This window comes from Glycine soja, chromosome 6 (genome assembly GCF_004193775.1).
Source record: "Glycine soja cultivar W05 chromosome 6, ASM419377v2, whole genome shotgun sequence".
In the NCBI taxonomy this organism is placed as follows: domain Eukaryota; kingdom Viridiplantae; phylum Streptophyta; class Magnoliopsida; order Fabales; family Fabaceae; genus Glycine; species Glycine soja.
The window spans coordinates 8,630,650-8,647,251 of record NC_041007.1 but is presented as its reverse complement, the minus strand read 5'-3'; the positions used below and the strand labels follow the sequence as shown (position 1 = coordinate 8,647,251).

At 29.6% G+C, this 16,602-nt stretch overlaps 2 protein-coding genes across 4 annotated transcripts; one reads left to right on the top strand and one right to left on the bottom strand.

Moving 5' to 3' along the window:
• Window positions 1-765: 765 nt before the first annotated feature.
• On the bottom strand, window positions 766-3,578 carry LOC114415353 (F-box/kelch-repeat protein At1g22040-like). Of its 2 annotated transcripts, none has more exons than XM_028379990.1 (2): window positions 3,373-3,578; window positions 766-2,586 (listed from the first exon to the last, which is right to left on the bottom strand). In XM_028379990.1, exon 2 carries the CDS (start codon window positions 2,565-2,567, stop codon window positions 1,137-1,139), a length of 1,431 nt encoding a protein of 476 aa, XP_028235791.1. In that variant the 5' UTR covers window positions 2,568-2,586; window positions 3,373-3,578; the 3' UTR covers window positions 766-1,136. The 2 variants fall into 2 exon arrangements, with proteins under 2 accessions (XP_028235791.1, XP_028235792.1); XM_028379991.1 differs by lacking the exon at window positions 3,373-3,578 and adding an exon at window positions 2,726-3,278.
• An 11,425-nt stretch (window positions 3,579-15,003) lies between these two features.
• Window positions 15,004-16,082, top strand: LOC114415352 (heavy metal-associated isoprenylated plant protein 24-like). Of its 2 annotated transcripts, XM_028379988.1 has the most exons (3): window positions 15,004-15,323; window positions 15,479-15,770; window positions 15,940-16,082. In XM_028379988.1, exons 1-3 carry the CDS (start codon window positions 15,170-15,172, stop codon window positions 15,956-15,958), a joined length of 465 nt encoding a protein of 154 aa, XP_028235789.1. In that variant the 5' UTR covers window positions 15,004-15,169; the 3' UTR covers window positions 15,959-16,082. The 2 variants fall into 2 exon arrangements, with proteins under 2 accessions (XP_028235789.1, XP_028235790.1); XM_028379989.1 differs by lacking the exon at window positions 15,940-16,082 and having other exon boundaries at window positions 15,006-15,323; window positions 15,479-15,917.
• The last annotated feature ends 520 nt before the right edge of the window (window positions 16,083-16,602 follow it).

Sequence of the window (16,602 nt, the reverse complement as noted above, 5' to 3'; positions counted from 1 at the left end):
TTTGTTACAATTTTTTCTTAAAGGGGAGCGCATGAATCGTAATAAATTTCCCTACAAGGAAGAGGAGTAGGGACAATAGAATAACCTACACGTTTACAATCTCTGTCCCACAACAACTTCAATTGCCTAGTCCTCTTTAACTATAATATCCTTATAAAAAATAATTGTAATGGTGAATTAATTAAATATTTTGATAATAAGGACAAATAAGAGTGTTTTTGTTAAAGATAAAATATATTTTTAATCCTTTTCATTGAATCTTATTTTTAATTCTTGAGCTTTCATGTGTAATTTAGTTTCTAAACTTTATAAAAGAACAAATATATTTTTAATCCCTAAACTTACTCTCAATTTTTTACATGTTTTTTAAACTATAAATTGTGAAAGACTAAACATATTTTTTTATATAAAATTTAATAACTAAATTGAACGATATAAAAGTTTGACAACTAAATACAAGATTCAGCGAAAATATTGAAACTAAAAAAATATTTTATTCTTTTTTAAATAATAAGCATTTTTATTTTCTAAAATAACATAATTTGAAACAAAACATTTTTTTTAAAATGACAGATAATTTGAAATGAATAAAGTATAAAAAAATAACAATGAAAGAACATCAATAACATAAAATATTATTTTCCTTAAAAATTCTCTATTTTTATTTTTTATTCCTTAACCAAGAGCTTTACCACTCTAAATTTTCCATGGCATAATTCGGCTTCTTATTTGCATTATCTAATGTAATCTAACATTCTAATGACATACTAATAATGAATTGTTCTGATATTATTCTGGCATATCAGTACCGCAATTGACAATAGGTGTGGCACTTAATTACCTCGTATGAGAAGATCAATAGGTACAGTCGTAGAGATGAACTATTACCATGTTTGGAAACACGTTAAGAATAGAGAAATCACGTTTGGGACATGAAAGCTATAAAAATCACATCCAAAACATGTAAAATCACATCCAATACGTGAAACCAAACACGATAGTAACACTCAGCTATTTGTTCACACACCTGATTCAAAATACAAACGGACCCAACTCCATTCTCATGAGGCTAAGTCGTGTAGCTGCCGACAAACAAATACTATCACTGCTTTTCACATTTATTGTTTGGTTTCAGTCTAGATATCAATAACTTGGCAACTGACTAGTTCAGCCTGCCCAAAATCCCTGCTAGCAACTACCCTCCAAACAACTGCTGCATCTGATTCGGCAGCCAGTTCTGGAGATTCTTGCAATGTACTTTGTGACAGAGTTGAGAGTGATGGTGAAGAATCCAAATTATCGCGCAGGCCAGCCTGCAGAACCGCAATATCATGATTGGCATCTTTGGTAATGACATGAAGCTTTCCATGGAAACCAGCAAGTAGATATGGAGACTCTGAATCAGCAGAATCATATATGGGGACTTTTCCAATAACTACTTTCCAAGCGTCTTCACCTTGATCATATACCTTGATTCTTCCACTATCCATAGAATTAGAAGGGTCAAAAGCATATAATTCACCATCCACTACAACACTCAATTTGGTACCTGCCTGCCGCGCAGGCCATCCGTCACCCATTCCAGCAGGCATTTCTATCCACGAGTTAGTTTCAGGATCATAGATTTCTCCCCCAACATCAACAAAAAAGGGCCATGAATACAGACTCTGAGGAACACATAATCTTCCCATGTATGAGGTCAACCCTGTGGCAATAGGCTTTAACATGTCAGCCAAAAAAGCACTGGGCAATACTTGAGCTCTAGAGAATGGCATACTAGGTACATGTGACCATGTATCTGTAGAGGGGTCAAAAACTTCAGCAGATTGGAGAGGAACCAATCCAGCTTGACCTTGACTAACCCCTCCAACAACATAAAGCTTGTTATTTAAGATGCCTGTCTTACAGTATGCCCGACCCGCTGACATAGAAGTCACCTTGCTCCACGTATTTTGTATTGGATCAAACCGCCAGACACATCTCATAGTTGAAGCCTTAGAGAATCCACCAAGAACATAAACACATCCATCAACAGCTCCAATCGCACAACCGCAAAAAGGCATTTCATCAAATGCATCCTTCTGTCCAAGAAAGCCTCTAATAACTTCAGCAATTCTTATACCTTCCACCATGTTCCACATCCAAAGCCTAGAAGAACCTTTTTTAGATTCTTCTTTGTTAACAAAATTGGGCATATTAGGCATTCTCTGCCATATCTTAGAACGAGGATCTAGAGCATACCACAGAAGATTATTTTCTCCAACCTTAACCAACAGATATAGCCACTCTTCAGTTGTCCCAAGTTCTTTTCTTAATTTATACAATTCAGAACTCATGATAGTTGACTTCCACTTCTTTGATACCAGCCTTACATTGAAGTAACAAATTCTAGGAAGCCTAGCAATAATCTGAAGTGATAACTCATCAGGGAGATTAGGAATTAGCCTTGGATTCTCTTCATCAACAGTAGGTGACATTCTTTGCCTCTTACATGCTTCATTTGGAGAGATTTCACTACATTCCCTTTGGTCAGGTTTTGTACTCGCCACACTAAAAAATGCGCCCATATCTAGCAAAACTCAATATCTGCATTATCACCAAGAGAGGAAATTTCAGTTCTCAAAAACTAAAGGCATTGTAAGCATCAAATGACCCCTTTCTATCCAATGGAAAATAAAAAGACAAAAAAGCAGCATAAGCAAACAACAACCAACCCATCACTTACAACAATAAAACAAGAGAGAAATGGAACATCAAACACCTTCCAAGGACTTCAAAGGCAATACAAACTTCCCTTTTGAAAAAGAATTAAAAAGGAAAAACTCCATCATGACTCCTTCACTCATCAAAATGAAGAAAACAATAGACAACTTGTTAGTTTTTACCAATAAAACTAATAAAATCTTCCACACAAGTAGCCATCAGAAGCAGGTAATAGAAACAAGAAAAAAGGAAAAGCATCACATAATGCAATAAATCAGAAGATGCAGATCCAACAGAAAGAAACACCCAAGGCTAAACAATTTTTCAGAACTTCACCTTCCCAGGATGTAAGTCAGAGAGGAAAACAATATTTAAAAATTATTTTTACAAAAAAAAAAATACAATTTTCAAGCATCACTTTGAACAAGGTTTTTCCCCACTTCCCTTGATTAACACTACTTCTCCAAACACAGACACAATAACGAATGAAGAAACTCATCCCATAGTCATTTGATCAAAACTAGAAATGATGCGCATTGAAATTGAAGAGTGAAATTAGAGTCAGAAAAGGAAGACGTAATTAATTAAAAAAGCAAGGAATAAAAGAGAAAGAGATGCTTAGAGTGGAAATGATAGAATTAAAGAAAAGAATGAGAAGAAGAGGAATACCTGGTCCCGATGAGCAAAGAGAAGAGGATCGATGAAAAACGTAAAAGTGAGAGAAAGTGGCATCAGCACATGACGCACACTTCACTGCAAGTCTTGCGTTCAAATTGAAAGTTGCAGGTAACTCCCAATTCCAACCATTGCTAATGCTAAATACTAAATCCCAGATAACATAATCTAATTGCGATTTTTCTGACACGTGCCCCTCTATGGTTGTTTAACTCACAACACAACTACCCTTGCCATTTCTTCTTTTTTTTTAACACAACTGGTACTAGTATTATACTTTAGCCATATGATAAATATATATTTATACCAAACAATTCTTATTTGTGATGTGATATTACTTTTTTTAAAAAAATCCACTTAGCTATCCAAATTCTTTATTATTATGTTGACCTTAATAATTTTTTCTTTTCTGATTATGATATGATAAGATAGTAAATGAAATAAAAATTGAATTAAAGTATGATATAATAAGAATATGATAAGTTTTTATTATATATATATATATATATATATATATATATATATATACCTTTTATGTTAGGATAAAATTTATTTTAGATCCCTCTAAATTTCTTTAAAAAATTGATTTTAGTTTTTCTAAAAAAAATAGACTATTTTTCATTTTTCAAATTTTGAAATGTATATGACTTTTGGTTCATCAAGTGACTAGACAATGCGTTTTAGATAGATAAACAATGGTTTAGTTAGCGCTTGGGAAAAAAAATAGAATTTTTATAAAAAAAAAAGACTAAAATTAAACTTTTCAATTTAAAATTTATTATTTTTATTTTCTTTTAATATCAATAGTCAATTATGTTTGAATTAAATAATATTATTATGGGTGATGAAGTTTTTTTAAAAAAATACTTTGCATAGTTAAGATTATTATTTAAGTTGTAATAATCACATGTCATTAATTTGCATGCTTAATAATTTATTTATTTAATTTTTAATTATGAAATTCTTCAACATTTTTTTATTTCATTTAACTATTTTCAAAATTTACTATAATATGCCTCAAAAAAGTTATTATAATAAATTAGTATGTTGTTGAATTTTTTTGTGTTTATTTATTTAGTTTTTGGTAAAGGTTGAAAGTTAGAAAAAGCGGTTTATTTTTTAGTTTACTATATTGATCTTGTAAATCTTAATTTTTAAATTAGATGAATCAACTTATAAATGACTTGATAAGCCAACCGACATCCCATAATATATTTTTTGCCACATTTAATTATTTTGGTTCATCCATGATCCATCCCATAATAAATTGAGTTGAAATATATATATTTTAGATCAACCTAAACAAATTGACTCATTCTTTATTAATCTGGTAATCAATTAGGCCTCTCAAAAATATCTAATTGCTGGACTATTATCAATGGTTCTGTTCCAACTTCCACGTGTCTTCACTCGTGGATTGAGTTTGGACTCCACTCGCTCGCCAGACCCCAATTCCCGTGACTGTTGGGCTGTGGAATTCAATTTTTGATTTTGACCTTTTATATCTCGTGCCTACACCAAACATCCCCCATTTTAGTATTCATATGCCAAAGCAAGTTCATCTACGCATCTTTTTAAACACTAACTGTAAATTAATTAAAATTTATTATGTATATGTTCATGTTTTTAGAGCGTGTCTTTGGGTAAGGAAACTTACTCCAAAAACATTCAAAATATAAGGGTGTAATGGTCCTTATATTCTTGTATACGAGATTCAATTACTTAATTCACCACGATTATAAAAAATAATTATTTTAGTTTATTGTAATAAATTTTTCTTAAATTTATATTTTTTTTAAAATTATCATTATTATTAATATTTATCTCTCTTCTAATAGTTTGTGAATGCATTCTTTTTTTCTTTTAATGAAAATATTTTTAGTCCAAAATTAATTAATGTAATAAATATTATAGACTGAGTCTTATAAAAAAAAATATCACTTTAAATTTAGGTTTTATATAAGGATATATTGTAATTGACCAATCTAATATTCTTACAAAAGTCTAACATATTTGATCTTATTTACTGCTTGGAAGTCCTCGGGCACGTATCACAAGTGATTAAGGTCACATAAAGGCTATGGATTGGGAAACGTGCATTGTGGGTGTCTTACTAGAAGCATGAGTGCATTGATGAGTATCCAAGGCTCTTGTAAGAGGGCATCAATCGATGGTGGCTAAAGAAGTATGCAATCCCACATTCTTAAGTGCATAAGCACAAAGAGACCAAGTGCATAAACAAAAAAAGACTAAGTATAAGGCATTGGTCGAGGAAGTTGAAAGGGTGTTTGTTTTGCTATAGGTTGTAGTTTCTTGCACTCTCATAATTGTTTCCTGCACTTTCCAAGAATGCAATTTGTATGTATTTTAGAATAAACTTTCCATAATACAATGGTGTAGAAAACAATAGTGAAAATGCAGAAAACAACTGGGGTAGGGTAGTTGAGAATCACATGACAGGAGTCATGGGCCTTAGAGGTGCAGAAGCAGGCCGGCCCAAGTAGGTATTAAGATCTCCAAATCCAGTGCCTTTTAAGAAGGGGTCCGAATCCGAATGGTGAAGCTGAAACACCTCCCAAGGCCCAGGCCCAGGCCCATCATAAGTAACGCACTCACGTAAATCTAAATCCCCACATCGCTCAGTCTCGTTGGAAGCTTCCTTGGCCAACTCTTCATCGGGGTAACCACATTCTTCTTCCGAGGCCAACCTCATCGTGATTCGTGAGTCTCCCATCTTGATGGAATACTCGTGACCACGCCTCACCACTGTCTCCTTCCCTCGCCGCTATATTCCCTTTCTGAAACTACCTCTTCAGATTCTGCTCTCAATTCCTCCACGTCGTTATCATGCAGTCCCCGCTCTCCGTTCCGATCATGTCACCCAGCATGATGGTTTGGAGCGCCGGCGAGGACAGTGACCATAGCCACGATAAAAGTCATGCATACCATGGATCTTGAATTTTGAATTTTTTGTTTGTCAATCAAATTAATACATTGATACATGCATAATGAAAAGTGTGACGAAAATCACAACTCCATGTCATATTTATATAGCTGGCAGCCAATTGAGAAATTTTGGATGGATGGATGGACGATAATGTAATTAATGTAAGAAATTTGTAAAGTATTGCGGATTTGAATTGGAGATGAAAGGAAATGCTGAGACATGAAAATATATCCTAGTGTGTGTGTCTATGTTGCTTCGTAATGAAGTGCGCCCGGCGTGGTGTAGTGATCCTTTTTTGTTATACACGCATGTATGTATTGGCTACTTCGCTTTTTTGTTTTTTGTTTCTATATGTATACGTAATAGTGCCATACTGCCGTTGTTGAGTGTATTTTCCCAACACAGACCTTCGGTGCAGTGGGGCAAAACAAAAATTGAGGGAAAAAATGTGAAAGAAAAAGAGAATTAGTGTCCTGAGCACGAAAGGCAGAACAAAACGAAAACGAAAATTAAGAGGTTGGCTTGTGTTCTTGTAATTAAAATTGAAAATTTTAGCTTTTAATGGGGTTCAAAGAAGCGGATTGCTCAATGGGTTAATTAAGAGGTTGGCTTGTGTTCTTTTCAAATTTAAGAGAGAAAATCAAGGGTTCAAAAACAAATATCTAAAAGTGTGTTTGGATAGGATAATTTAACTATGTAATGTATTTTTATAGGGAATTAAATTCTTTTTTATTAAAAATAACTGTTTGAATATTTTAGTAAAATAAATTAAAAATTTTAGAATTTTAAAAGGGATTTTAGTTAGTTGAAATTATAGAATTTCAAATTCTATCTTCTAGGGAGTGAATTTGAAAATTCCTCTCTCCGTCGCCGCATGCGCCTCCTCTGCCACCTTCACCGATGTACTTGCGACTAAGCTTCTCCTGCGTGACAGTCGACGTCGCGGCACGCCGTCACCACAACGCTCACGACCTGGTTGACGATGTGGATGCACTCGAATACATTCACTGAGTTGTCTTGGTCGATGACGGTGATGCTGAGCACGTAAATGTCATTCATGAGACGGTACACGATGCGGTAACGACTCTCGACACCGACGATGACTTGGTCGCTAAACACCGCCAGGGGATCGTTGTCGATGGACTCCATGGCGTAGGCATCGTCAAGTGCAGAGTGCTTGTTGGCGGCGAAGGCGTGACACATTTGGCTAAAGGTGGAGAGGGCGCCGAGGGCGCGTGAGGAGGGAACCACTTAGGTGTCTGGAGAAGGATGTCAGGTCCATTTTAGGTTGCAGGAAAAACACTAGACAAGACATTGAAGATTCTCAGATTAATGAAGAGAGAGATTATATCCAAACACATAATTTTAAAAATAAAAAAATTAAATTGAAGCATTTGAAATTTTCAGAATTTAAAATTTTTTGGAATTTTAAATTGCTTCATCCAAACATATTGTAAAAGGGAAGGTATCAAATTAAATATAAAAAGTAAGATAAATAATTAAAAGTGTAAGTTATCCAAAATTAATTAATATGCTTAAGTTTATTAACATATTTTTAAAAAAATATTTATTTAAAAGTTTATCAATTTCATCAAATTCTCTCTTTACCTTAATTATTTATTTTAATCTCTTTTTAATTCCTATTTTATATTAATTATTTTATTATTTTTTCAAAATTTTCTTTATTTAATAATTAGTAATTTCATTTAATTCTCTCTTTACCTTAAATATTTATTTTAATTTTCTGTTTTTATCTTAATTATTTCTTTAATTTTTTAATTTTTACTTATTAAAATTTTATTAATTTCATTAAATTTTACCTTAATTATTTATTTTAATATTTTTTATTTCTAATTTTATTCTAATTATTTTTTAAATATATTACTTTAAATTTATTAATTTCCTTAAGTCATCTCCCTACTTTAATTATTTATTTTAATATATTTTAATTTCTATTTTTGTCTTATTTATTTGTTTGATTGTTTCTAGAAATTATTTATTTGAAAATTATTAATATGATTAAATTCTATTTTTACCTTTTTCTTATTTTAATATATTTTTAATTTTTTTTTATCTTATTATTTCTTTAAATTTATTTAAAAATTATATATTTAAAAATTATTTATTTAAAAAATTATTAATTTCATTAAATTATATCTTTACCTTAATGATTTCGTTTAATATGTTTTTATTTTCCATTTTTCATGTTATTTATTTATTTTTTAAAAAAATATTATTTTAAAATTTAATTATGTCATTGAATTTTCTCTTTATCTTAATTATCTGTTCTAATATATTTTTAACTGCTATTTTGTCTTTATTATTCATTATTTATTTAAAAATTTATTAATTTCCTTAAATTTTTATTTACCTTAATTATTTCATTTAATTTATCTATTTATCTTATGTTTTCATTCACTCTTTATAATTTATTTTTTCTTATTATTTTCACTATTAAAATAATATTATCATTACATTATTTCTATAATTTTCAATACACCTGAAATGATTTCTTAGAAAAATAAAGAATAAATTTTTTTAACAAATGTTCCAAAGATACTGTGTAATAAAGTCCATATTCTATATTAATGATTATTTTATATATTTTTCTTGTGATTTTATTTATCAGTTATTTTTAATCTTATATATCATTTTTCAAAATAAAATAAAAAATTAATTTTAATATAATTAAATTTTTAATCTTAAATATAACTAAAATATATTTCAAAATTAAACTACACTTTTAAATAATCTTAATAAATTTTTTAGGCTAATTTCAGTTGGGAAAGTATTCAAATTTTGCATAACACAAGATCATTGGTATCTAAAACCAATGTTCTGTTTAGCTTCTATATGTGTAAAGTGAATTAAAAATTCTTCCTTTTAATAATTCTCTAATATCTCATGAGATTTAGTTATGGAATTTCGATATGAGTTATTTCTCTCTTTTTGTCAATAGACAAATGCAATTTCTAGGAGGGCCTAAAAAATTGGGCGTGTCAGCCCATGTACCATTAGACGAGAGTACACTGTACAGAAATGAACCACACGTAATATTTTTAGCTCGCCCGAATGAGAAAGACTAAAGAAAATGTCTTATTTGACCTTAATGTTCGAGTAATCAAAACTCATCGCATACTAATCTTCTTATTTAAGCTTTAGGATGAAATCAAGCTCAGGTACATATGGCTGCTTTTAGCTATGGATACAGTCATACAAGGAGAGCCAGCATATATATAGTCTGCATGCACTCGTTATTCAATGTTTTAGAATCTCACTGATTATTAATAGTAAGTTTGAATAATAAGTGAGAATTGATTTTAGTGATTTTTAGTAACATCATGAAAATGCTGAAGTAATTATTAGTTGTTTCATTCCTATTTTTTTTATCAATTGTGCTATAAGTGAATTTAAACCAACATGCTAAAAATTTATGAACTATTTCACTATATTTTTAGTTCAATTTTGATTAGATCAGTAATAAAAATGTATTTTTAATACTATATAATATATTAAGAAATGAATTAAATAAATTATAAAATTAAGTTAAATAAAACTTAGAGAATATAAAAATTGTATTATATAATTCATAATAAATAATTAAATGATAATAATATTTACATAGATTTAAAGTATGCATGGGAATTTATTTATTTTGAAAAAAATTCAAAAACATTTTTTTAAATCAAATTTTTACAACAGTTATTAACTACGTTTTTATTCTTTTAATTAATATTTTGAACTGTCTGGACCTCATCAATTTTTAGTCCCGACCGTTAATTCGATCCGGTTCTAATAAATTATCTACTCCTGAATCGAAAATATGTGCTGTTATATGAATGATGACGGTGATGAAGAAAACCAGTCCCCTATCACATTCTGCAGATCAACAACAGTGTTGTTTTTTAGCTTAGGAGCAGGCATATATCTCAGTCGATCTCGAAATAACAGAAGTACAGAACTGGATATGGTAATATCAACCATTGCCATGCAGGTTTTTTTTCGAAAATATATCTTTTTTTTTTCTATTTATTTTTATCTACACTACTTACTACTTTGTAATTTAATTCTCAATATATATTATTTAGGACTTTCTTTTTTTTTTCTTTTAATTTAAAATATTATAAAATATAAATATTATATTATATAATATTTTTAATTGGTTTTAAAATTACTTATTTATTAAATTAAATTTTATAATTTTGTTTTTTAATTTTTTTTAAAGAAAATGATATTATTAAATATAATTAATTTTATTTTATTATTTAATTTACTTAACATATTTTTAGGTGAATATTTTTATTTAAAATATGAATTTTCTAATATAATTATATTACTAAATATAATTAGTTTGTTTATGTCATTAGATTTAATTAAAAATGAGAAGATCTTTTGTTTAACAACTTATTTGTAGAAGAACATTATATTGCATTATCAATAAAATACTTAAACACACTTAATTAAGATGAAGACATGTTAGGACAATTGTTTCTGTTATGATCATATTGTCGACAAACTTTACATTTTGTTGTATTTTTCCGTTTATATTCTCTTCTTCGTATCTCAGTAGGCATGCAAGTTGAAACGGGATGATCCTTTGCCGTCCTCTTTCTCCTTGGATCAGGACCGAGTGATCTCGTTCATATTCTTGCCACATCGATTCAGGTGACAGCAAAAAATAATTACTAATTAAATATCTTTAAAGATATTTTCAACATATTTTTATTATAAAAAATAGCTCACGATCATATTTAATAATTATTAGCATCTTTTGGATATTTTAATATTTTATTTTCAGATCTGCAAACCATAAATCATAAAAATATCAATTCTTATCACTTAAGCAAAAAATAATTACTAATTAAATATCTTTAAAGATATTTTCAACATATTTTTATTATAAAAAATAGCTCACGATCATATTTAATAATTATTAGCATCTTTTGGATATTTTAATATTTTATTTTCAGATCTGCAAACCATAAATCATAAAAATATCAGTTTTTATCACTTAAGCAAAAAATAACTGCTAAATAAATATTTTTAAAGATATTTTCAATATAGCAGTTACTATTCTTTGAAATTTTATGTCTATTGTATAAGATAGATATATCAATTATTTTTTTACTGTATTTTTTAGTTTATTTTAATACTACTAACTAATTTTATTATTTTTTTAATTAACGAACATAACAAAAAAAATATCAATAGCACATAAATTTAAATACAAAAGTACATACAAAGTAACTAAAAAATTGTACTATAATTTTATCCAATTTTTTAATTTTTTTATCTGTATATTTTTTCTTTAAAAAAACAAAAATTATAAAATTTAATTTAATAAATAAATAATTTTAAAACCAATTAAAAAGTTATATAATATAATATTTATATTTTATAATATTTTAAATTAAAAAACAAAAAAGAGAGAGAAAATCTCCAATAATATATATTGAAAATTAAATTATAAAAGAGTGTAGATTAAAAAAATAAAAAAGAGAAGGAATATTTAAAAAAAAAAACCGTACCATACATGTTTCAAACTCATAATGATAACTTATAAGTATCCTTCCATTTTGTTTGTAAGAATACACGCACATATATGCTTATTGTTTTATTTTCTTGTATTTAATTAGTACCCTACCCCCATTACCTAGGAAATTCAGCGACTCACTTTGCTTGACACAAACCACTCAATATAGATGAAAAGTCTAAGAATATAGTGTTTACTATAGTAGTATAAGGTGGTTAGACGACCTAACTACATTGACCTAGAAAGATCATCACTCGTACACGACTCGAAATGTATTATATTATGTAAATGTCGGTGTGGTGGTCGTTAAGATAAAATTTGAAGTACTACATGAATGGATACGCCTAAAAAATACACCTAATGAAATTTAGGGTATCCTCATTCTGTCAAATCATAATTGGGTCGAATAGTCTATTACAAGAATGGCGTGGACCCTGAACTTGGATTTACATTTATTCAAGTATCTTCTAGACTTCCACAACAAACCACACAAGTGACATCCTCCTAATTGAATGTGATTAAACTAGTCTGCCTCGCGGGATTATATTAAATACAAATTTTGTCTCATTGAGCATATTAGATTTCCTTTATCATCATTTGATTTTGAAGAAATCGAAAAATAAAAATAAAAAATGACAATCAGTAGAATCGGAGAAAACAAACAAAGGGACAACTTCATTTTCAAGGATATGCAGCTCTTTCGCACATCAAAACTAAAATGGCCAAAGATGGAACTTTTCATTATTCATCCAGCATTATATAGAAGCCATGTGTCACAGTAGCCAAACCCAAACTCATTGTGCCTTTGTTTATGGTTTGTGTTCCTTTCCTTAATAATTTTAATAATGTCTCATACAGTGCCACCGCCGCCCAATCATATACCCCTCAAACAACAGTGTATGTATAGTTTGACAAGTGCAGAATTGTTACCGGACAATCTATGAAACATATGAAGTTCTGTTGCCACGTGGCTTGCAAATCAACGATTGGGGTCTCCATATATAAGCAAGTGTCCGTGAGATCTTTCTTCAACGTGTCAACTGCTGATGCAATCCAACTATCCAAGTCTATAGACCCTCAATTATTTATGCATAGTTACAAAAATATTAGGTGGATTTTTTTCAAACTTGTGACGGGGGGACTATTTCCCTCATCCCCACAACGTATATAGATCTTTTACTTTACTAATGGAATGCTTAATTACTTTCAAATTTCGTGTCCTCCAAGCATTAAACTCGTTTTCCTCTAAAATATTCTGATACATACAACTAAATCTTTGATTCTGGAGGCAAAACCGTGTTTTACCGTGACGTTATCGATCATATATTTTTATAGGCTCACCAAACGCTGCACTTTCATTCCTCGCTCTCGATATGATTAATAGTATATAAGAGTTGGAGGGAATGAGTAAAAAGTTTACGGATGATAAAATACTATTCTATTTGCATCAGTTAGTACTAGCTAGTAATACACTCTGACATATTTTTATTTAAAATGCATTAAAAATTATAAAATTATGAGAGATGCAAAAAAAAAATTCAATTTTTATAATATTCAATAAATTTCAAACAATAATAAAAAAATATATTTATTCAAATGTGTATTCAAATATATATACCCATGTTTAAGAAAAAAAAAATCATATGTGAACCTATATGTGCATTTGTATTAATTGTGGTTTGTGTTTATATGTCTAATTTGTATTTATATATTTATATTTGGACTTATAATTTACATTCAAGATAAAGAACTCTAATCTCTTAACAATGTGTTTTCATTTATGAACTACTAAAAACATATTATTCGATATTAAAATTAACTATAAAACTAGGAAAATAAATAAATAGTAATTAAAATATATCATCTTTCTCAATTTAAACATTTAAATATATTTTAAATCTTACTTTTATACATATATATGGAGATACAGGAGTCAATACTGGTCACAGGCTGTAAAAAAAATACTGCTGGTCCACACTCATTCATAATTTTTTACTTGCAATTAAGGATAAAAATAAATTAGACCATCTGTTGACAGTCTATAGCCTAGTAATTCCTTTAAAGTTTATCTTAGTCTAGCCAATTTAGCAAAAAAGCCAGATTTATGTTTTCTAAAAAGCTTTATAGCTAAGTAGGATAACTGTGAGTATTTAGAAAATTCTACTACTTTTAATAACAGTAATATCTAATATATAGTATTAATTTATTATTTTACAAATGTTTCTTATTTACGGTAGTCTTAATAGACATAAAATGTACTATACTTTTTGTTATTTTAATCGTTTCTAGTATCATAGTATATTAGTCTTTTAATCGTTTTGTTGGATACAGGGGGTTACTAATTGTGACTGGGATTTTTTGTGAATGTCATTTTGCTATGTATAGTTCCTTACTGTATATCGTTCTCATGTATTATTATTTTTTATCTTTAAAAAAAAAATTGTCTGTAAGCTCATATACCTATTGGTTTATTTAAGGATAATTCCAGTAACCTATTTAAAACCTTAATATGAAATGGACTTGTAAATAAACTAATTAGCAAGTCGGGTTAGACTTATTTAAAAACATCCCACACCTTAAAACAAAAAAATAAAAACAAACTATAGAATTATAAAGAAGGGCTATGCTTAATTAAACAAACTGAAATCCCAACTTAAGTAAAATCTCTATCTAGCTATTACACGTAGCCCTTGTGGATGAACGTTAATTAAATTCAGATCTAATTCTTCTCTAGCTGCTCAATGAAACTTGAATATAGTACTATATCCGTTGTCTGTTAATTTCATGTTTTTCTTTATTAAAGTGGTCGTATATGAATTTGAATACAAAAAATAAGAATATTCTAGTAAACTAGGACAGCCCAACTTCTCTATGATTGATTGTTTATTTGTCCACCTGTTGGACGATTATCAGTACATGCAAATACGTTGACATAATGGCAGAACAGGCAAGGAGTTAAGGCACCCTGGCCTCCTCATATCACTTGTCACTTAATTAATTACTTTGTATCCTTTCTCTTCGTTATGATATTGTTCACTTGGCCATATTTGTTTCTCACCGCATACACCCTACCGTTTGAAAACAAAAAGAAAAAACGACTAGTCATTTTCTATATATATTTTAAGATCCATATTAAAACAGTCTTTCTTAATAATAAGCTTCAACTTAAGCCATAGATTTTCTTCTTACTTGACCTAGCTAGATTGGCTGATATATTACCTATATATACACACTCACACTCACAAAGGTTGGATAATAATTTATCACATATCAGTATCCATCATCTTGAGCTGACACGAGGAGAATCAGAGATGGGAGTACAAGGCACTATGGAATACTTATCTGACTTACTTAGCACCAAAAAGAAGAAGAAGAAGAAGCAAGTCCAAACTGTAGCACTGAAAATCAGAATGGACTGTGAAGGCTGTGCACGCAAGGTCAAGCATGTTCTTTTTGGTGTTAAAGGTACTTTTATTAACAAGTAACATTTATCGATAAAAAAAAACTTTTATTAACTCCAATATATGATTATTTGCAAGATGCTGTTATCTACTTATCTCCTTCACTTCATCATCAACTTGTTAATTTTGTTAATGGAAAATCTAAAAACTGATCAATAGGAGCTAAGTCGGTGGAAGTGGACTTGAAGCAGCAGAAAGCAACAGTGACAGGATATGTTGAGCCAAAGAAAGTGCTTAAGGCTGCTCAGTCTACTAAGAAGAAGGTTGAGCTATGGCCATATGTTCCGTACAGTATGGTGGCTAACCCATATATTTCTCAAGCCTACGATAAGAAGGCACCTCCTAATATGGTGAGGAAGGTGGCTGACACTGCCAACATATCAGAAACCACCGTGGATGATCGCTACATACAAATATTCAGTGATGAAAACCCAAATGCCTGCTCTATCATGTAAAATATTAATTGATTAATATTTGTGTAGTCAATTTCACATTAAATATTGTATAAGAAATAAATATTAAAAACAAAAGGGTATGGTTTTGTACTTTTGTGTAAATTATATGATAGTCGATAATTTTGCTTGGATTTTGAGTATAATTAATGATTGATTGTTTTGTAGCATACTTTCATTATCTTAGGCTTAATGATTGTTTGGTGGGAAGCATTAGAGATGAACACTTGGGGGATCTCAAAGGACAGCAACTCACGCTATCGTCATTGTTACATTTTAATTAAAATCATGTTAGTGACATTTTGTTAGCATATGTGTGTGGTTTTGTTCTGTTGCGTGTTTGGCAGGGCATTCGCCTTCCTCTAATCCTTTCGGAGAAGTCGATCTCGTAGCACTTCAATGAAGTAGAACAATCAGAAACCTTATTATTAACTTGGAAGATTGAATTTGTTGGTTTTTTTCCCGAAAGTTATTAAGCACTTCGTTTAATTAACAAACAAGTTGGAAGGTACTACTTGGGTACTGATTATTACTCTTAGAAAGTTAAAATCAACCCAAATTAAGCTGATGTTAAGTATAATTTTGCGTCGCTTTTGCGATTTAGTGACAGTATCTGGTTGACACTAAATCGTGAATTTCTTGTAGTAAGATATATATTTTTATTGTAGGAAACGCAATTTAATATCATGACCAATTTAGTATCAAGGTGACGAGAAAAAGAGAGGTTCAATCAATTTATCACAACACAATTTCAATACCATGATTTTAATATCCCAAAACAATTGACTTATCACGATTTTAATATTTATGATTTAATACCACAATTTTAAT